This window comes from Erythrolamprus reginae, chromosome 2, assembly GCF_031021105.1.
Source record: "Erythrolamprus reginae isolate rEryReg1 chromosome 2, rEryReg1.hap1, whole genome shotgun sequence".
NCBI classification, from domain to species: domain Eukaryota; kingdom Metazoa; phylum Chordata; class Lepidosauria; order Squamata; family Dipsadidae; genus Erythrolamprus; species Erythrolamprus reginae.
In genome coordinates this window covers 329,319,789-329,342,501 of record NC_091951.1, presented here as the reverse complement: position 1 = coordinate 329,342,501, position 22,713 = coordinate 329,319,789, and the positions used below count along the sequence as shown (strand labels likewise).

The window sequence follows — 22,713 nt, the reverse complement described above, 5'->3', positions numbered from 1 at the left end:
GTGAATCGTGTTCCTGAAATGTTTTTTCTCATAAAATCTGGACTGTTTTGGAGATGAACAGTGAATTCATGGAATATTTTCATTTATTTATTGGCATGGTGAGAAGTATTTAAATAATCCGTTTCCCCTGATGTGTAATGTATTTTATACTATTCTATCTTTTGCAATAACACTAACAGTAGAGCTGGGGTAGCGCAGCAGGTAGAGTGCTGTCCTGCAGGCCACTGAAGCTGACTGTAGATCTATAGGTCAGCGGTTCAAATCTTATCACCGGCTCGAGGTTGTCTCAGCCTTCCATCCTTCTGAGGTGGGTAAAATGAGGACCCGGATTGTGGGGGCAATATGCTGGCTCTGTTAAAAAGTGCTATTACTAACATGTTGTAAGCCGCCCTGAGTCTAAGGAGAAGGGTGGGATAAAAATCGAATGAATGAATGAATGAATGAATGAATGAATGAATGAATGAATGAATGAATACTCCAAAATATAACTCCATGGTTGTTTTTCTTTGGAAAAATAAATATCTAATGTATGAACAGAATTGATGAAAACCTGGTACATTGTGTAATGAATAATCAGTTTTCACATTAATTTAAAGTTTATTTTTCTTGATTAACCCATTTTTGAGTACTATCTTAAAATATGTAGTTATTCCTATTGAGAAGAAGGCATTATATCTCAATCAAAGTTTTATCCCCTCTTTTAATTCTTGTGCCCACATTACTCTCTTTCAAGTGAGAGTAATCCACATAGATCAGAATGCAATCATGTATAAATCTCAAAAGATCTATATGTTAGCGGTGACAAGTGTTGGTTCTGACTTTCTGGTATTCTCCCATTTTATCTTTCTCCTATTATTTTCTTTTCCTCCACTCTCCATTGGATTCATAAATTCTGTTGTTACATATCATTGTTTAACCATGGTTTATCGAATAAGCTACATCTGGAAAAAGTGGACACATTTTCATGGATCAAGAGCTAAATTAGAGTTTCCAGTGAAATCTTGAGAGCCCCTGTTGAAAAAATAGTGGGGAAAGTTGGGATAAAAATTAATTTCATTTACATTTTATTAAAATTAAGTAGAGGGAATTGCTCTGCAGCTGTGCATTTAAAAATGTTTTTCTCCTTCGACATTAAAAAATCCAATTTGATAATGACCTTTTAACACGGAAACATTGACAGGGGTTCACAAAAGGTAAAATGGCAGCCTCAATTCTGCCATTCAAACCCAGCTCCTTTTCTATTTATGCATAGTCATGGCCACCATTTTGACTTGTGAACACCCCTGCTTTTGTTATCTCTAAGTGACCTGGTGAGAGAGACCCAGGAAGTACTACTCTGAAAACCATAACTGCCAAAATATACCTGGTTTTGTGCATTGTGGTAAGCTCAAAAGAAACAAATTGAACTACACCTAAGTACAAGGTGAGAAGCCATGGTCTACATAAAATTAGAAATTAGTCTCTCGAAATTACTGGAAATTGTTCTCATGGTTGTTCAACCTTCTACAATTGGTTTTCTTTCTTTCTGGACAACAGCCAACAACTGCTTCATTTATCTGCCTCTCTCCTCTGCTGTGTTGACTTTTTCACATCCTGCCACCTCTCTCTCTCTCTCTCTCTCTCTCTCTCTCTCTCTCTCTTTCTTTCTCTTTCTCTCCCTCTCCCTCCCTCTTTCCCCCCATCTCACTCCCTCCCTCTCTCCCTTTCTCTCTCTCTCTCTTTGCCATTTTTCTCTATCCAGCTTCTTGCAGACCGCAGAATGGAAAGCTGAGCTCTGACCTTGGGGAGAACTGGTCCTTGTATTGTGTTAACTTTCAATGAGGGTGTTATAATCACTGGTCTTATTAGTTCCAGATGAAAGAAGGTTATTATTGAAAGATCTGGGGTCAGACTGGTGTTGGGATTATTAATTTTAATACCGAAATCTCTAGCAGATGATTAACAAAGGGCCAACCTGATAATTGTTCCCACAAAAACTCCCTATTAGCAACAAAACTACTCTCTTCTTGCTATGTCCTTGAAATGTGCATCACTGGAGCAGATAATTAACGGACTGGATATCATTGAAATGAATCAATTAGCAAACAATGGAAGCAGAAGGAAGATATGGGTTGGGGTCATCAATTGTCTTTGATGAGGAATGGATGCATTTTATTTCTTATTGGGCACACCAAGGTAACCCCAAGAATGTCTTTTTTTTATAAAGGTGGGACTCAAAATCAGTATGGTATTTATAATTGTACAATAATTATGCCAGTTTATCCAAGGTGCAGAACTCTATATATGTTAAAGTTGGACTCAAAACTAGTGTGGTATTTATAATTATTTTGTGCCCACTTACCCAAGTTACTTACTGTTTTTAATCAATTGATTTTAAGGGTAGTGTTTTTTAATAATTTATTTTTTAAATTAAATTAATTATTAGGGTTTTAGAAATGGATTTTTATGGGAATGAATTTAATGGGGGTGGGTGGGAGGGGGATAGTAAATGGAATGGGTTTGGGGGGTGGGATTATAGTATGTATGAATTGAATGGTTATGTTTTAAATAATACCCTTGGCACACCTGACGCTGGAGAGGCAGGAGGGGAGGGGGCACCTATCTCTGGGGTGGCGGAGGGTCAAAATATCCCGGTCTTGCTGGGGAGAGGCAGATATGGTGGGAGCCTTGGAGCTAGCCGTTCCAGGGGAAGGAGAGATCGCTGCTTAGTAGCGATCCCTCCTTCCGGCTCCTTGAGCTCAACCCAAGATACTGGTGACGAGTGTAATCCTGGCCCTGGGCTCAAGCTGCTGCTGCTCAATGCCAGGTCGGTGGTAAATAAAGCTCTCCTCATCCGGGATTTGATCCTGGATGAGGAGGCCGACCTGGCTTGTGTGACCGAAACCTGGCTGGGCCCAGAGGGAGGAGTTCCTCTCTCGGAAATCTGTCCAGCTGGGTTTCGGGTGTGGCATCAACCTCGACCCCAGGGAAGGGGGGGAGGAGTGGCTATTATAGCCAGGGAGAGTCTTTGCCTGCGTAGGCTCATTGCTCCAGAGGTTGCGGGTTGCGAGTCCCTTCTGGTGAAGTTGGACTTAGGGGTTCAGGTGGGCTTGTTACTCACGTACCTGCCTCCCAGCTGCGTGTCAACAGCCCTGCCTGTGCTGCTCGAGGAGGTGGCCGGGTTGGCGGTGGAGTTCCCCGGACTTATTGTCCTGGGGGACTTCAATCTGCCGTCACTCGGCGGTTCCTCTGGACTGGCACAGGAGTTCATGGCCACCATGACAGCCATGGACCTGACTCAAGTAGTTCAGGGTCCAACCCACGAGGGTGGGCACGCACCCGATATGATATTCCTCTCTGAGCAATTGAGTAATGGTCTGAGACTAAGGGGCTTAGAAGTGTTGCCTTTGTCATGGTCAGACCATTTCCTACTGCGGCTTAACTTCCTGGCTCCAATCCTTCCCCGCAGGGAGGCGGAACCAATTAAGTTGTTCCGCCCCAGACGCCTGATGGATCCAGAAGGTTTTCAGAGGGCGCTTGGGGTCATTCCAGATACACTCGTTCACAGTTCGGCAGAGACCCTTGCTGAGGCCTGGAACAAGGCTGCAGTAGGGGCTCTTGACCGGATTGCGCCGTTGCGACCTCTCCGCGGCACTAGACCCCGTAGAGCCCCATGGTACAACGAGGAGCTCCGGGAGTTGAAGCGCCAGAAGAGACGTCTGGAGAAGCGATGGAGGAAGAGTAAGTCTGAATCCGATCGAACACTTGTAAGAGCTCATATTAAGACTTACAAAGTGGCGCTCAAGGCGGCAAGATGCGCGTACCATGCCGCCTTGATTGCATCAGCGGAATCCCGCCCAGCCGCTCTGTTCAGGGTGACCCGCTCCCTTCTTAATCAGGGGGGAGTTGGGGAGCCCTTGCAGAGCAGTGCTGAGGACTTTAACACGTTTTTCGCTGATAAAATCGCTCGGATCCGGGCGGACCTCGACTCCAATTGTAAAACAGAGTCGACTGACAACGAGTCAGTTGAGGCGACTGGGGCTAAACGTCTTTGTCCACCTGTCTGGGCGGAGTTTGACTTGGTGTCACCTGATGAAGTGGACAAGGCCATTGGAGCTGTGAGTTCCGCCACCTGTTTACTGGATCCGTGTCCCTCTTGGCTGGTTTCGGCCAGTCGGGAGGTGACACGGAGCTGGGTCCAGGAGATTGTCAACGCCTCCTTGGGGAGGGGGTCCTTCCCGGCCCTTTATAAGGAGGCACTTGTGCGCCCCCTCCTCAAGAAGCCTTCCCTGGACCCAGCCGTGCTTAATAACTACCGTCCAGTCTCCAACCTTCCCTTTATGGGGAAGGTTGTCGAGAAGGTGGTGGCACTTCAACTCCAGCGGTCCTTGGAAGAAGCCGATTATCTAGGTCCTCGGCAGTCTGGATTCAGGCCCGGCTACAGCACGGAAACTGCTTTGGTCGCATTGATGGATGATCTCTGGCGGGCCCGGGACAGGGGCTTGTCCTCTGTCCTGGTGCTCCTTGACCTCTCAGCGGCTTTCGATACCATCGACCATGGTATCCTTCTGCGCCGGCTGGAGGGGTTGGGAGTGGGAGGCACTGTTCTCCAGTGGTTCTCCTCCTACCTCTCTGGTCGGTCGCAGTCGGTGTTAGTGGGGGGTCAGAGGTCGACCTCGAGGTCTCTCCCTTGTGGGGTGCCTCAGGGGTCGGTCCTCTCCCCCCTGCTATTTAATATCTACATGAAACCGCTGGGCGAGATCATCCAAGGACATGGGGTGAGGTATCATCAATATGCCGATGATACCCAGCTGTACATCTCCACCCCATGCCCAGTCAACGAAGCAGTGGAAGTGATGTGCCGGTGCCTGGAGGCTGTTGGGGCCTGGATGGGTGTCAACAAACTCAAACTCAATCCAGACAAGACGGAGTGGCTGTGGGTCTTGCCTCCCAAGGACAACTCGATCTGTCCATCCATTACCCTGGGGGGGGAATTATTGACCCCTTCAGAGAGGGTCCGCAACTTGGGCGTCCTCCTCGATCCACAGCTCACACTAGAGAAACATCTTTCAGCTGTGGCGAGGGGGGCGTTTGCCCAGGTTCGCCTGGTGCGCCAGTTGCGGCCCTACTTGGACCGGGAGTCATTGCTCACAGTCACTCATGCCCTAATCACCTCGAGGTTCGACTACTGTAACGCTCTCTACATGGGGCTACCTTTGAAAAGTGTTCGGAAACTTCAGATCGTGCAGAATGCAGCTGCGAGAGCAATTATGGGCTTCTCTAAGTATGCCCATATCACTCCAACACTCCGCAGCCTGCATTGGTTGCCGATCAGTTTCCGGTCACAATTCAAAGTGTTGGTTATGACCTATAAAGCCCTTCATGGCACTGGACCAGAATACCTTCGGGACCGCCTTCTGCCGCACGAATCCCAGCGACCGGTTCGGTCCCACAGAGTTGGCCTTCTCCGGGTCCCGTCGACTAAACAATGCCGTCTGGCGGGACCCAGGGGAAGAGCCTTCTCTGTGGCGGCTCCAACCCTCTGGAACCAACTCCCCCCTGAGATTAGGATTGCCCCCACCCTCCTTGCCTTTCGCAAACTTCTTAAAACCCACCTCTGCCGTCAGGCATGGGGGAACTGAAACATCTCCCCCTTGCCCATGTTGTTTTGGTATTAGATTGATTGTATGTGTGTTTTGTTTATTTGTTTTAATACTTGGGGTTGTTTTTGTGAATTTTTAGCTTAAAACTGAAATTGGATTGGTGGGTATTGGATTGTCATTATATATTGTTTTTTGTCTTGCTGTGAGCCGCCCCGAGTTTTCGGAGAGGGGCGGCATATAAATCCAATGAATCTAATCTATAAATCTAATCTAAATTACAGTATATCCATGTAATTTAAGGCCATAATTCCTAGAAAACAGCTAGTTAGTCTAAAGGGGTACTTTTTTATTTATTTATTCATTTGTCCAATACACAAATACATAAGAAGAAAAATAGACATGTAGTAATATATATAAGGGTAAAGTGAACTTAGAGGAGAGGATATATGAAAGAAAGAGAATATATATGATAAGTGAGAGAAAGGAAAGATAATTGGACAGGGGATGAAAGACACACCAGTGCACTTACGTACACCCCTTACTGGCCTCCTAGGAACCTGGAGAGGTCAATCATGGAGAGTCTAAGGGAGAAATATTGGGGGTTAGGGGTTGACACAATTGAGTCCGGCAACGAGTTCCATGCTTCGATAACTCAATTGTTGAAATAATATTTTTTACAGTCAAATTTGGAGCGGTTCGTATTAAGTTTGAATCTGTTGCGGGCTCTTGTGTTATTGCGGTTGAAGCTGAAGTAGTCATTGACTGGTAGGACGTTGCAGCATATGATCTTGTGGGCAATACTCAAATCGTGTTTTAGGCGCCGTAGTTCTAGGCTTTCTAGGCCCAGGATTGTTAGTCTATTTTCGTAGGATATTCTGTTTCGAGTGGAGGAGTGAAGGGCTCTTCTGGTGAAATATCTTTGGACATTTTCAAGGGTGTTGATGTCTGAGATGTGGTATGGGTTCCAGACAGATGAGCAGTAGTCTAGGATGGGTCTGGCAAAAGTTTTGTAGGCTCTTGTGAGTAGTGTGAGATTGCCTGAGCAGATTATGCGTAGGATCAGGTTAACAACTTTAGAAGCTTGTTTCCTTCAATCATATTGCTCACTCTAGTCATATTCACTTCCCTATTCTACTTCACAGAATAATTTTGATGACTGATTACAGCTAGAGGGGAGCAACCGTTTCACTATTTTTTGCTTCCAGAAGGAAAGCAGGAATAAAAACAAACTCATCCATGGGTTTTGCACAATCTGCTACAAAATCTTGCCCTGAAGTCTTATGGAAAATGCTTCTTCATTTTCTTAGTATTTCATCTCCCCAAATTCAAACCCATGTCTGATGTGGAGTGAAGCCTATACAAAATGACTTGGAAATAAATGTGTAACATTTCATTCCAAACAAATATGCCTGGGTTTACTTCAGCTATAAATTGAGTGAATAAATTGGGTTAAGTGAATTTATTCCTAAGTAAGTGAGCACAATGTTTCAATCAAGAAGCTCAAAGCTTGTTTGGGTGGATATAAATTCTGATTTACATATCGAACTATACGAGGCAGTAATGGGGTGGCAATGTTCTAAGGAGGCAGGCTGGACTCAATGTTTTCATATTATGAAAATGGATTGTGTTTCTCAAGGCTTTTAGAAGACTTTGAAATTAGATACTAAGAACAACAGAGAGAGTCAGCTGGAAAAACACCTTTTTCTTGAATGGCCACAGCCCTAGCCACACTTATCTAGAAATATCTACCCCGGAAACTATTTATCTCCCTTGTAATGAAAGACTGTTGTTGGATCAGCTGATTGCCGAGCATTAGACAGAACTGTAGCTAGCACAGTGGTACCTCTACTAGTGATGGGCGAACTGAACCCGCACAATTCGGGTCCATACCGAATTTTGCAGTGTTCGGTATGCCAAACACAAACACGAAATTTTTCCAAAGTTCAGGCAAAGTTTGGGATCGTGTTCGGCGTTCGGAGCTTTGACGTCACCGGCAGGTTGCAAAGGATGCCAAGGTGATCATTTCCTGGATTCCATGGAATCCAGGAAGTGATCACCTTGGCGTCCTTAGCAACCTGTCGGTGACGTCAAAGCTACGCTCCCGGAATCTCTTCGCAGGAGGGATTCCCCAGCTCCTTCAAAGGGAGGTCTTCACGTAAAAATAAACATTGTTATTTTTACAAAAAAGGACACCGCAGTGGCACTGCAAGCAAAGGGCGGTCCTTTCACGTAAAAATAACAATGTTTATTTTTACATGAAGACCTCCCTTTGAAGGAGCTGGGGAATCCCTCCCATGAAGAGATTTTGGGAGCAGAGCTTTGATGTCACTGGCAGGTTGCTAAGGATGCCAAGGTGATCACTTCCTAGATTCCATGGAATCCAGGAAGTGATCACCTTGGCATCCTTAGCAACCTGCCGGTGATGTCAAAGCTCCGCCCCCGGAATCTCTTCATGGGAGGGATTCCCCGTTCGGGCTCGGGTTCAGTTCGGGTTCGGCCAAATTTTGCGTAAAATTCGGCCGAACTTGCCGAACCCGAACACTGTTGGGTTCGCCCATCACTAACCTCTACCTAAGAATGCCAGAGAGGGGCGGCATACAAATCTAATAAATAATAATAAATAAATAATAATTCTACTACACTATACTACACACAGCAGGTACATATACTATTACTCACAGCAATATAGTATATTCTACTACACTAACATCATAGACAACAACTGTTTGCATTTGTGAATTATCATAATTGTCCATGTCCTCAGCATTTCATTTCCCTCTATAATTTTGCCAACACAATATTCAACCTGGACATCATCTTAAAATAATATCCCTTTGTATATTCAGCAAAGCAGTGGCATTTTATAAAGCAACTGCAATAAATTTCATGATTTATTGGGTCATTATTTACCAGGTCCACAGAAGGGGAGATGGTGCAAAATAAAGGGGGGGGGATAACTCGTAATACATCATATTTTTTTAATAAGTCTATTACAATTTTGAGACATCCAGGCTACCCCTTGCTAGGTGCAATATACCTTTGGAGTGTGGATTGGATAAATATAGGCTTTGGTGCACTGCTAATCACCGCTGCTAAAAGCCATGCCCTCTTTTTAATTCCAAGGCCAAAGAACAAGCAGTATTCATAACTGCAGTGAATTATCAGGAACCAGCTGTATTTTATTACCCTGAAGCATCTTAAATATTGAATCAGTCAAGGGAAACCCATTAGTGCTGTAGAGATAACTTGTCCTATGTACATTATTCTTCTTGTAACAACAGATGCAGATAATGTTCAAAGCTAGAATTCAATTCTTGCTATGTACTGTATCTTGAGATCCACATCGTTCCTGATGTAACAACAAATTTAACATCTGCCACAGGAATACTGTATATTGACTTCAGTGAAGATGAAGAAGAACAAGCTATAAAAGACTTTATCCACGATTGGGGTGAATTGGTCTGGCATATCTAGATTGTCATATCCATCTATTAATCCTTGGTTTATCATCAGAGTTATTATCCTGGAGCAGCATAAAATGCTGCTAAACTGTTAATAGCAATAGCACTTAGGCTTATATACCACTTCACAGAGCTATACAGCCCTCTCTAAACAGTTTACAGAGTCAGCATATTGCCCCCAACAATCTGGAGCAACATTTTACCCACCTCAGAAGGATGGAAGGCTGAGTCAATCTTGAGCCTGGTGAGAATCGAACTGTCAAATTGCAGAGAGTTGGCAATCAGGTCAGTAACGGGCGAGTACAAGTGCACTAGAGTGCCTTCTGTCCCCTGTCCTATTGCTCTCCTATATCTCCTATTCCTTTCTTCTATTCTATCTTCGGGACCGCCTCCTGCCGCGTGAATCCCAGCGACCGGTTAGGTCCCACAGAGTCAGCCTTCTTCGGGTCCCGTCAACTAAACAATGTCGTCTGGCGGGACCCAGGGGAAGAGCCTTCTCTGTGGGGGTTCCGACCCTCTGGAACCAGCTCCCCCCTGAGATTAGGATTTCCCCCACCCTCCCTGCCTTTCGTAAACTCCTTAAAATCCACCTCTGTCATCAAGCATGGGGGAACTAAAACATCTCCCCCTTGCCCATGTTGTTTTGCCATTTGATTGATTGACTGTGTGCCTGTTTTTTATATATATTGGGATTTTTTAATGAACTTTTTAAAATTTAAAATTGTAATTAGATTGGTGGGAATTGGATTTGTTACTATGTACTGTTTTTATTATTGTTGTGAGCCGCCCCGAGTTTGCGGAGAGGGGCGGCAATAAATCCAATAAATCTAATCTAATCTAATCCTATATCTCTTCTTCTATTCATTAAATGATATGTTCTATTACTATATCTTCTTTTCTATTATTTCTTAAATATATTTTACTATGAATATCTCCTCTATAACCTTCATCATGTATTTTACTATGTGTATACAGTATACCCACTAAAACCCTCATTGTGTATTGGACAAAATAAATAAATAAAAATAAAATAAAATAAAATAAATCAATCAATAGAAGTACTGTAGCCCTCAGTACTGCATTCTGACCACTGGGCCACCACAGCTCTTTTTAACCAGTACTAAGTAAAATAAAAATGGTGTATGTCCAGCCATATGCTAAGGCAGAGAAAACTATCTAAAAATGCTGAATTTTGTTGAATTTCCTCTATGACTGAACTACAATTGTGCCCTTTGTAAATGTAGTCTGATTGGTCTTGATCTGATTTCATTACTAAGATGTAGATCAGAGGGGGAAAATCCATCTCATTTTAAGATGAAAGCTACTTATATTGAGATTGACTATAGTAATAGAATCTTTCAATCCTGATTAGGTTCCCCCCTCTTCCTTCTCTTACACTCAGGTGAATTACGCAATGGGGAGAGTGTCTCTCTGAGATGTTTACACATACCTTCATTGTTTGAGCTTAAGCGATGTTTTCCTCCTCATTGCTATGGCAACAGATTCCCCCCTCTCTCCCTCAAGGCCATCCTCTTTGCTCTCTATACTCTATGAATGATCACTATATTAAATGTGTTAAAAGGGGAAAAAAAGTTATAACAAGAGAGCATTAGCAAGATTACGTAGCACAAGAGCACCCAATGTCCTCACAATGTGAGCAGACTACAATTCCTATCATCCCCAGCAGTGTTCCCTCTAATTTTTTGGGGGGGTGGGCGGAAAAGTATAGTGTCTGAGCGGCAGTCCCTTCGGGACTGGGTGGCACAGAAATAATAAATAAATAAATGAATGAATGAATGAATGAATGAACGAATAAACAAACAAACAAACAAACAAATAAAAAACCCACCCTGTTTTGCCTCAGAGAATTTCAAAATAAAATACTGTACTGTGCGTCTATAACAGTGAGCTCATAATAGGGCAACTCTATCAATATCAAAATGCCACTTAAATAGTTGAGCTAGTTTCAAACTAGATTTTGATTTTCTTTCTCTCTTCCTTACTCCCATTCTTTTTCTTTCTCTTTTCCTTCCTCTCTTTTTTCTATCTGTTTCTCTCTCTTCCTCTCTTCCTCTCTCTCTCCTTCCCTCTCACTCTTTCCCTCTCGGCTTCTGGGCAGGTTTGGAAAACTCTGAGTTGATGATGATTTTTAAGTGAGCGATTGCTCACTGCTCAGCTTAGAGGGAACTATGATCCCCAGTCAAGGTGGACCCTTAAACCCATGTATCAAAGAGCAGTGAGGCTGATGTATTGGCCATGCTAAGAAGGTATGACAGTGATTTATTTTTTTTATTGATTGATTTATTGATTGATTTATTGATTGATTGGTTGGTTGATTGGTTGGTTGGTTAGTTGGTTGGTTGTTAGAGTTGAAAGGGACCATGAAGGCCATCGAGTTCAACCCCCTGCCCAAGCAGGAACCCTATAGTACACCAGTCAAGTGGCAGTTCAATCTTCTCTTAAAAATGTCCAGAGTGTTGGAGTTCACAACCTTTTTTGATTGGCATGCCAAAAGTGGGCAGGGGGGTTACACGCATACATGGCTACACCCATAAATCCATGTGTCCCCCATGCCTGCATATGTGACCTCCTCCAGGTACACAATGGCAAACATGTTTTTCCCTTTCCCCAGATTTCAGGACCTTTCTAGGAATCTGAGGAGGGTGAAAACAGCCGTCCCCAGCCCCACCCCATGCGTGTCGGACCTGAGCTTTCATGCCCATCAATATGTCTCCATGTGCCACTTGTACCATGCGTGCCATAGATTTGCCATTACGGAGGTATGATAAGAAAACTAAAGCAATACACATAGAGGTTCCTAGATTGGCAGAGATCTTTCTGCACCTGTGTAACTTGCATAGATACACTTAACTGCAGTTATAATATAAAAATTTAAAATGAGCAAAATAAAATCGAATCATAGCTGTCACAATAACCCCATGAAGTATGTGGTGCAGAAAGAAACTAAGATGAGGAATGTTCTGTTGAGCTCTCTGGTAGAATCCTCCCAAAAATGCACAGATACAATTTCAGACACACACACGTTTGAAAATTCAAAACAATGTTCTTTATAATGAAAATTCACTTAAACCAAGCCCTCTTTTGGTATAGCAAAGAGCACTCGTCTCCAAACAAACTGGTAATTTGTACAAGTCCCTTATCAGTTCTGTGATACTTAGCTTGCAGCTGTGAGGCAATTCACAGTCCTTCTTCTTTCACAAAGTGAAACACACTTTGCTCTAGCTTAGTTTCAAAGCGGGGGGAAAATCAGCACACAAAAGGTCAAAGTCAGTAAAGCAGCCACGAAACACAACGATCAGATAATCCTCCACAATGGCCAAACCCACAGGCTGCTATTTATAGCAGCCTCACTAATGACGACAGCCCCACCCAACCACAGGTGGCCTCATTTTCTTTGATAATAATCTCTCAGTTGTTGTTGCCTATGCATCGCTCTCCGCATGCGTGGCTGTATCATTAACTCTTGTTCTGAATCCAAGGAGGAGCTAGATAATTGATCTCCTTCTGAGCTGTCTGCCACACTCTCCTCCTCCCTGTCACTCATGTCTTCTTGGTCAGAGGAGCCTTCATCAGCAGATTCCACCGGGGGCAAAACAGGCCTGCAGCATGTGGATGTCTCCCCCACATCCACAGTCCTTGGGGCAGGAGCTGGGCCAGAGCTAACCACAACAAGGAATATGGTACATTTGCCAAGTTGCACGTTGATTTGCAAGGATCTATCAAACAGAGAAAATGTCAGGTTGCAATAGTGGTTAAAACACTGGGCTAGAAAATGTGATTTCTAGTCCTGCTACTCCCACTCTCTCAGCCCTAGAAAGAAGGCAAGGGCAGAAAATGTGAAATTCTCATAGGAAAACTGCCTGGGCTTGTCTCAAAGGTGCTTTTTCAAAAGGCAACTGGACTGTTTGGGGGGTTTTTTCCACTGAGAAAAAGGGATACAATGTTTTGCTTCTTATCCAAGAAGCTGGATCATCCAAGAAGATGTTTCACTTCTCCTTCTTTGCTTCTTCTTCTTCTTCCTCGGGAAAAAAACAATCCAATTTCCTCTTAATAAAGCATCTTTAAGACAATTATGACCTGGATGACTGAGAATCTCAACAGATGTGTGGGAACTTGCCCAAGCGGTGTTCAGAAATCAATACCAACTCAAACATACGCACACACATGCAAATAATCATCAAACAATAAGTCAGACTGTCAGCATTCCAAAGAGCATCCGAGAAATAAATCAGAGTCCTTTTTCAAAGTTCCAATTTATTCACAGGGCCATAATAGCACAACTTGAGAAACCCAAATCCAAAGTTACACACACACAAAACTATGAACATCAAAATTTAAGTAGAAATCATCCTAAATTTACAACTGTAAGTGAGCCTAGCAATTATGGTCATATGTCATAATGGAAATAAATAGGAATAGCAATAGCACTTAGACTTATACCATTTCACAATGCTTTACAGCCCTCTTTAAGCAATTTACAGAGTCAGCATATATCACCCCCAACAATATGGGTCCTCATTTTACCCACCTCGGAAGGATGGAAGGCTGAGTCAACCTTGAGACTGGTGAGATTTGAGCTAGTGAACTACAGCCAGCAGTCAGCAGAAGCAGCTTGCAGTACTGCACTCTACCCACTGTGCCACCAAGGCAGTGGTTCCGGTAAGCCACCGGAATGGGCTTGAGGTTACAGCCTTCATGGTGGCTGTTTAGTGAACACAGTGGTCATTAAACAAACCTGTGACCATTTTTGCCAGAAACCAGAAGTAAATGTTGATTTTCAGCAAAAATGTCATAAATTCATATAACAGCTGGATGTCACACAAAAGGCCATAAATGTGGGCCAGTTGCTGAGCGCTCAAAATGTGATCCTGTGGGAAGTGGTCCTCAGAACTGGGTCAGAATTGGATCATAAATACCTTTGGGAAGGTTCAATCATAAGTTTGGTCAGTCGCTAAACAACTGGTCACACGTCAAGGACTGTACACTGGTTATATACCAGAATCAGAATAGTTGAGATCCAAATTCTACTCGATTCTCAAAAAGTCTTGGTGACTTTGGACTGAACCTTTTTCACATAGTTGTTTTTTGTTGACAAAAATAGGTAAGAGTTTTGCAAAGCAGTTGGAAGAACCCTGGGATCTGCTTTATTAGAGACCTCAATAACACAGCCTTTTAAAAGATAGCCCTCTGGGTGCTCTTCAAACAGGTTGAGGCTATAATTTCCCAAATGCACAAATAGAATAAAGCTTTAAAGAATTAACTATGCAATTTTTGGGTCAAGTCTAGTGATGTTTCAATTCAGAAAATTTAAGGTTTAAGTCAACCCAAAACTCTGTATGTTTGTCTCATTTTGGCAGAAGATTCTTTCAGTATAATTCCATAAATGTTTAGTAGGAACAATCCACTCACATTCATAGGGACCGCCACGTAATTATTTAACTGTTTTTTAATCATTGGATTTGTACTCTGCTTTGCTGTTGTGAGCCACTCTGATTCTTTGGAGAGGGTCGGCATACAAATCTAGACATAAGAACAGTTTTTTTCCGAACGCCATCACTCTACTAAACAAATAATTGCCTCAACACTGTCAGACTTTCTACTAAATCTGCACTTCTATTCTACTAGTTTTTCTCATCATTCCTTTCACCCTTTTCCTCCCATGTTGACTGTATGACTGTAATTTGTTGCTTATATCCTAAGATTTTTATTAATATTGCTTCTTCATTGCTTATTTGACCCCTATGACAATCATTAAGTGTTGTACCACATGACTCTTGACAAATGTATATTTTATTTTATGTACGCTGAGAGCATATGCACCAAGACAAATTCCTTGTGTGTCCAATCACACTTGGCCAATAAAAAATTCTATTCTATTCTATTCTATTCTATTCTAATAAATAATAATAATAATAATAATAATAATAATAATAATTAGAGTGCACTGATACATCAAGCTCCTTTTCTCAGCTCTCCTACTGCTTTTAATAACCTTAGTTTGTCACGCACGCATGCATGCGCACACACACACACACCAGTGAAAGGCTGCAAAAATTTTTACTACCACACTGTGGGTGTGGTTTGCTAGCCATGTGACTAGGTGGGAGTGGCTTGATGATCACATGACCAGGGATGGCTTAAAGGTCATGTGACAGACTTAAAGATGGCTAGGGTTAGGGTGCCTGGCCTCTCAAAAGAGATACAATTTCCCTATTTACTATTACTGAACATCCAAAATATACTATTTAATTCTATGTATATATGCCAAATGTGTACATACATATTACACACAGGCACACAAAAATATACATTATCTACTATATAAACTATATGTGTATGTACACACATACACACACAGATATGGACAGCTCTACTAAAATTATACACATTCAACCTCATTTACTGAGATAGGGAAAACTTACCCAGAGCCCAGAAGGAAAAAAAAGGAAAAATTTCAAAAAATTTCCACTGGTTCTGCATACTTGATCATACTTGTAGGAGCCCATCAAAGAGAGAGAGAGATGGGGGTGAAGGAGAGAAAGAGAGAGACCTCAGAATTCTTGCAAGTGCCATAAGAAAAAGGGAATTATCTTTTGCTACTGTCAACGAAAGAGAACCAAAAGGTGTTATCGATATTGCCAAGGTCAATTCAAATTAGTGTTTAGGAATGAAATCCCAAGGGTGGCTTCAGAACAAAGTCCCTTTTCTCAACTCCACTTTCAGATCACTCCCACGGTCCAAGAGCTGCTCTGATAAAAAGTGTACTATGTTTCAATGTATTTAGAGGATGAAGTCAGAAAACCCATACCACATTTCTGACATTAATACCCTCGAAAATGTCCAGAGATACTTCACCAGAAGAGCTCTTCACTCTTCTACCTGTACAGATCACCCTACAAAACTAGACTTACAATCTTGGGTCTAGAAAGCTTAGAACTAAGACGCCTCAAACATGATCTAAGTATTGCCCACAAGATCATATGCTGCAATGTCCTGCCTGTCAAAGACTACTTCAGCTTCAACCACAACAACACAAGAGCTCACAACAGATACAAGCTTAATATTAACTGCTCCAAACTTGACTGTAAAAAAAATATGACTTTAGTAATCGAGTTGTCGAAGCGTGGAATTCACTATTGGACTCTGTAGTATCATCCCCTAACCCCCAACACTTTAGCCTTAGACTATCCATGGTTGACCTCACCAAGTTCCTAAGAGGTCAGTAAAGGGCGTACATAAGTGCACCAGAGTGCCTACCATCCCCTGTCCTATTATCTCTCCTATATCTCCTATATCTTCTCTTCTATCCCTATATCTTTTTCTGCTATTCTCTCATAGTTATATTTCACTCCTTTATTTTCTCCTCTATTCCTCCTTTAATACATTCTACCTGATTATATCCTATATAACCCTCATTGTGTATTATTGTGTATTGGACAAAATAAACAAATAAATAAATAAATAAATAAATAAAAGCTGAAGGAAAGAAAGAACTAGTCTGCCACTAGTTCCAGATAGTGGCACAATCAGCATTGAGTGTACGTGGGTTTTAAACTAACATTTCTTGCCTTGCACAGAGAACCTCCAAAAAGAGAAGAGAATTATAAAAATATTCACTAGTATATCCAATGTCTTCCAGTTACGATACTTCCCATGAGCATACATACTGCTCAGCACCCAGTACAGTGATGGTGAAGCTTTTTTTGCTCTGGTGCTAAAAGGGTGCATATGCAATAGCATGCACGTGTATGCCCACACCGATAATGTAATGCCCTTCCCTGTACATGTGCGTACAATCCCCCTGTATTCCCTCCCCCACGCATGCGCACAGGTCACACTGAAGCCTTTGGACTCTGTGGGTGGCAAAACATGAGCCCAGCGGGCCTAGCGGAAATTCAAAAACGAACTTCCAGTAGGCTTGGGCCCATTTTTCGCCCTCCCCAGGCTTCAGGAAAGCCTCCTAAAGCCTGATGAGGGCAAAAATGACCTCCTCACACCCTCCGGAAGGCCAAAAATCATTCCGGAGCTGACATAGGGCAACACATGCCATAAGTTCGCCATCCTGCGCCTAAGGAAAGAAAATCACATGAGTCTTTCTCAGATTCAAGCTATATTTTGCAGTTATCATTAAAAATTAAGAGCCCTCTACATGGGGCTACCTTTCAAGAACGTTTGGAGACTACAGTTGGTGCAAAATGCAGCCGCGCGAATTGTTTCGGGCCTTCCAAGCATGTGCATATCTCACCATCACTCCACGAGCTGCATTGGTTGCCAATTGGTCTCTGGATGCAATTTAAAATGTCGTTTATGACCTATAAAACCCTACGTGGTTTAGGACCAGCCTACTTGTGGGACTGTTTTCTCCCTCACACATCCCAGCAGCTGGTCAGACTGTAGGATTGTGGTTAGAATATGAATGTCTGCTTTTAAATAACTTGGGGGTTTAGTATCTGTTTTATGTGTGGGTTTCCCTCTGCTGTATTTTGCATTTTATTCCTATTTTTGTAAGGCACCCTGTGTTGTGGTTAGCTCTGGCCCAGCTCCTGCCCCAAGGACTGTGGATGTGGGGGAGACATCCACATGCTGCAGGCCTGTTTTGCCCCTGGTGGAATCTGATGATGAAGGCTCCTCTGACCAAGCAGACATGAGTGACAGGGAGGAGGAGAGTGTGGCAGACAGCTCAGAAGATCAATTATCTAGCTCCTCCTTGGATTCAGAACAAGAGTTAATGATACAGCCACGCATGCAGAGAGCGATGCATAGGCAGCAACAACTGAGAGAGTATTATCAAAAAAAATGAGGCCACCTGTGGTTGGGTGGGGCTGTGGTCATAGTTCCCTCTAAGCTGAGCAGTGAGCAATCGCTCACTTAAAAATCATCATCAACTCAGAGTTTTCCAAACCTGCCCAGAAGCCGAGAGGGAAATTTTATTATTATTTCTGTGCCGCCCAGTCCCGAAGGGACTGCCGCTCAGACACTATACTTTTCCGCCCACCCCCCAAAAAATTAGAGGGAACACTGGCTGTGGTAATTATATAAATAGCAGCCTGTGGGTTTGGCCATTGTGGAGGATTATCTGATCGTTGTGTTTCGTGCCTGCTTTGCTGACTTTGACCTTTTGTGTGCTGATTTTCCCCCGCTTTGAAACTAAACCAGAGCAAAGTGTGTTTCACTTTGTGAAAGAAGAAGGACTGTGAATTGCCTCACAGCTGCAAGCTAAGTATCACAGAACTGATAAGGGACTTGTACAAATTACCAGTTTGTTTGGAGATGAGTGCTCTTTGCTATACCAAAAGAGGGCTTAGTTTAAGTGAATTTTCATTATAAAGAACATTGTTTTGAATTTTCAAATGTGTGTGTGTCTGAAATTTGTACCTGTGAATTTTCGGGAGGAGTCTACCAGAGAGCCCGACAGAACACCCTGAGTCTACGAAGAAGGGAAGCATAGAAATCCAAATAAATAAATCTTATGCATTATTTCCAACTGTTTCTTGTCCAGAGCTATCTAACGCTGAAAGGACTCGCAACGGGCTCCCAATTTGATAGGAAATCTCTTGTTTCCTGCAATTGTATCAAGCCTAGCTCCTTGGCATGTGTTAAACTGCCGATTTCTTCAGCCAGAGCTTTTACCAGCCATACCTAGAGACATCAAGGAACAAAACTGGGATATTTAGCATGCAAAGCAGGTACATTACAACTGAGCTATGACATGTCTGGAGTGTGTTCAACAGCAAGATTAAATGCCAACCACCCACAGATGGCCTCATCTTCTATTGTTAAATGTTGTTATGCTGTACCATAAACTTACTCTGCGCTGTAGTCCTGGCACCTGAATTAATCAGTAATCAAGAAAGGTTACCTAACTATAGTGCTTAACACGTGTTTTTTTTTAAAAAAAAAACTTATTGTGATGGGAGGGGAGCATACAAAAAGAGACAAATAATTGTGTTTTGTTTTTAAATTTAACTAGCCAAATAAACACATCTCCAATCAGCAAGCTATCCACTTTCTATGTCAGAGCAATTAACCTATTTGTATGCACCGGATTTCAATTAGCATATATTAGATTTCAATTAGCAATTAACAGAAAATTCCTTTGTACTGCAGAATACTCTCTCAGCCTCTCCCTTTCTATCAAAATGCTTTTTTGCAAACAAATTCCTTTCAAATCAGGTAATTGTTAAGAGAACATATTAGAATATGTATTCCTCCCTAAGAAGTCATCTAATTTTATCTCTCTTTTGTCTTCTTTTTTGCCTTTACTAAGTACAAGTAGCAAAAAATGCATGGAAATATTTGAAGTATCCTGTTTCCCCAAATAAGACATCCTCTGATAATAAGCCCAATTGGGCTTTTGAGTGCATGGCAATAAGGCCAAATGTTTATTTCAGGGTTCCAAACATTATAAGACAGGGTCTTATTTTCAGGGGGGAACGGTATCATCTGTTTTCATAATTAGATACAATTTCCTTTCAGCTGATCTGTATTGTTTGACTGATTACACCAAATAAGTAAGCATTATTCTTAGCCTAAAGTCTACTAAATTTTAAAAATACATATTTTTTCCAGATCGTATAGAACACAAGTCTGAAATTTACTTAAGACTCCCTCACACACATTCATTCTTTAAATCTTTTTCATCCTCCCATTTTATTACAAATGTTGTGCACTGGGCATTTAGATATGCACCTAGAGGTTGCAGGTAGAGGTTTTTATAACAGCAGCTTAAAAGGTATACCACAATGATTTATTATTTATGCAGATATAAAGCTGAAGTTGCTGAGATCCAGACCTGTGTACAGTATCGAGATATTCACAGAAAAAAGTCAAGGTGATATAAGCCAGGAAATTTTTAGAAGGTATTGATTAGCAAGAAAGAACAGTGCAACAAACTCAACAACAACAATAACAACAACAAAACAAAGTCTCAATAATTCAGATGAATAACCCCATCCTTTTCTGCATGTCTGCGTGCATTAAAAAAATTACTATTTTTGGAAGCTGACTTTTTTGTGAAGAAAAATGCTCACAGCACAATCATGGCAATAATTGTATTGTACCCCATTCTCCAAGAAGGTAGCAAAATTTATAATAATCTACCTCCACAACAATCCTGCCAGGTAAGATAAAAATTAGACAAAACTTCCCTCAAGACCTTCAAAGGAGAAATAGGATTTTGCTATTCAAAGCTCCCTCTCCCACCATGGTTATCTCTTACAGGCTTTGAGGAGGTAAGTAATTTTGAAATGACAGTGGTGTCTGGCTATCTATTTTGAATAACAGCAGATTTTTCATGTTTTAAGGTATGTCAGGTGTAGCAATCTGAAAAGCTTTTCCCAACCAGTTGTATTTTAGCACCGAATTGAACTGCTTGTTCCTCGACATACATATCCACTTTTTTAGCATGCACATCCATTACTCAATCACTGCAGCATCAAGCAAATGTGTGAACCCACCAACTTCATAGCAGAATGGTTAGATTTTCATCTTAACTTCACGTGTCAGGGGCATAGTATTAACTGTCTGCTGGTTCAAATACACAACTTCCCCAGTTTGGTAAACAGAGTGGTGATGTAGGATGTGGTGTGTGTATACTGATGAGTCCCGGTTCATGGTGAAAAAACAAAACACCCAACGGTGAGATTTTGGATAATCTGAATTAGAACTGACATCCTCAAAGAATAGTCGGCAAGTGTAATAATTAATCAAAAAAGAAAACATACAATGTGTGGACAAACCAAAGTGATTTCACCGCACACATCACTTTGTGGGACTCTTCCAGGGTGTTATAGAGATATCGATGTGTGCAGTCCTAAAAGTCCAGAAACGAGGGTTATAAATATATGGTTCCATGAGCCCTAACTTTCTTCTCTTGTTCTCGGAATACGAATTGGATCTGGGAGAGCGAGGGATATTTCAGCACCATGGATAGCGATATGACTCCTATTTAGCTCTTGTGGCTATCTACCTAAGCTGAAGGCGAAAATCGGTATGTCTGGTATAGACAGACCGTCGTTATAAAACGGGGGAGATATGCCATGTTCCCCAGTCCGCCATCACATTCGTTTATCAATCCCCATCAGATAGCAGGCGCTGCACGGAGACAGCGTCCAATGTCACCTTTCCGAGAAGGCAAAGGAGCCAGTCCCGGCGCGATCAAGACTCAACCGTCTCGCAGCTTCCCACCAATGAAACCGAGCAAAACATCCAACCCAAAAAAAATCAAACCAACCAAAACAAAAAAATGTCCCCTCCCCGTCTTCCCCAACGACCCCGGTTCTTACCTGGGATGGCCAGGTTTGCCAGCGGCACGCTGTGGATGCTTTCGGGCAAACTTGCCATCCAGTCGGCGAATTTCAACTCAACCTTGCCTTGCGACGAAGCCATGCTCGGTGCCTGCCAAGGAAAACCGCTCGTTCGCTCGCCTGGCTCAGCCGGTTAAATCAGCAGCCGCGGCAGCCCCTCCTCCTTCTGCCGGCTCCTGGAAGCCCAGCCGCTTTGCTCGTCTCCAGCCCTCGCCTTTTTGCTAGAGAGAGTTTTTTACGCGCCACGCTGCGCCACGCCCACGGGTGGATGGCGCAGGCACGTGCGGAGTCGACTTATTATGCCAAATCCTGTCGGCTGCCGCTTGAAAGGGCTCGGCTGGAAAAGCGCCAGTCCCAGGGAGCGCAGCTGCCGCCCCGCTGCCTCCCTTCGCATTTCCGAGCGCATCTTCCGTCTGTCTAAAAACTCCACCGAAGGCTGAACGCGCGCCCGGGGCGCAACGGGGCCTGGAGACGAACCCTAACCCTGGATCGCCTCCTGGGAAGGGTCAAACCAACCGAGAATCAACAGCAGGCTCTTTTCCCCTGCGGAGCCACCGGGTGGGGTGGGGGGCATATAAGAAGGAGGCTTTTTTTCCCCCCTCGGGGAATGAAAACGTGCGCAATCTGGAGGAAGCGAAAGCCTCCTTGATCTTTTTAGCCCCATCATTTTAGCACCTTGGCTGGGAGGATCGTTGTGCTTAGGCGCAAAAAAAGGACCATTGCCATCCTACTCGCAATTTGTGGTTTCTTGGGATGGGGTGGATGCTGCGTGAACGCAGCGCTCAAGATTCAACTACAACATTGAGGGTGCCATCTTGTTATATCCTTCCTGGGAGAAAGTTGTAATGCAAACTGCCCCTTAGGCACTTGTCTGCAACAAGTACCAAAGGTATGAAGTTGCATTATGGCATCGCAAATGTACATTTTGCTGTTATGCTTAGCTGCAAACGGTGTCCCTGTTCTTTCTTTCACAGAGATAACTTAGCTAGGTCCTCCAAGGTCCAACTGCTTGACAATTGCCATGTGTCCTATGGAGATTTGCTTTGAGGATAAGCGGGAAATTGCTCGTAATGCTCAACATGGCTGCAAATCCTATGCAGAGCACTTGTTGCTGTTCCTCTACTAATGTACAGCCTACCTGGAACTTACGGTAGTAGATGAATTTGAAAGGTCTAGTAAAGATATTTAAACAACATTTTTGTTTAGTTTGCCCAAGAGCATATCCACAGACCATTCAGATCTGCAGAGATGGATCTTTACAGTGTCCCACATATCTACCTCTATCTATCTCTATCTCTATCACTATATCTATCTCTCTATCTCTCTATCTCTATCTATATATAG

General features: G+C 42.8%; 1 protein-coding gene across 1 annotated transcript in view; it reads right to left on the bottom strand.

Moving 5' to 3' along the window:
- The window catches only part of PLCXD3 (phosphatidylinositol specific phospholipase C X domain containing 3), a 116,634-nt gene extending 95,183 nt beyond the window's left edge, over positions 1 to 21,451 (bottom strand). The window contains exon 1 of the mRNA XM_070743400.1: positions 21,349 to 21,451. Coding sequence (XP_070599501.1) covers positions 21,349 to 21,451 — 103 coding nt within the window. The remainder of the gene's footprint in view (positions 1 to 21,348) is intronic.
- Positions 21,452 to 22,713: the final 1,262 nt, after the last annotated feature.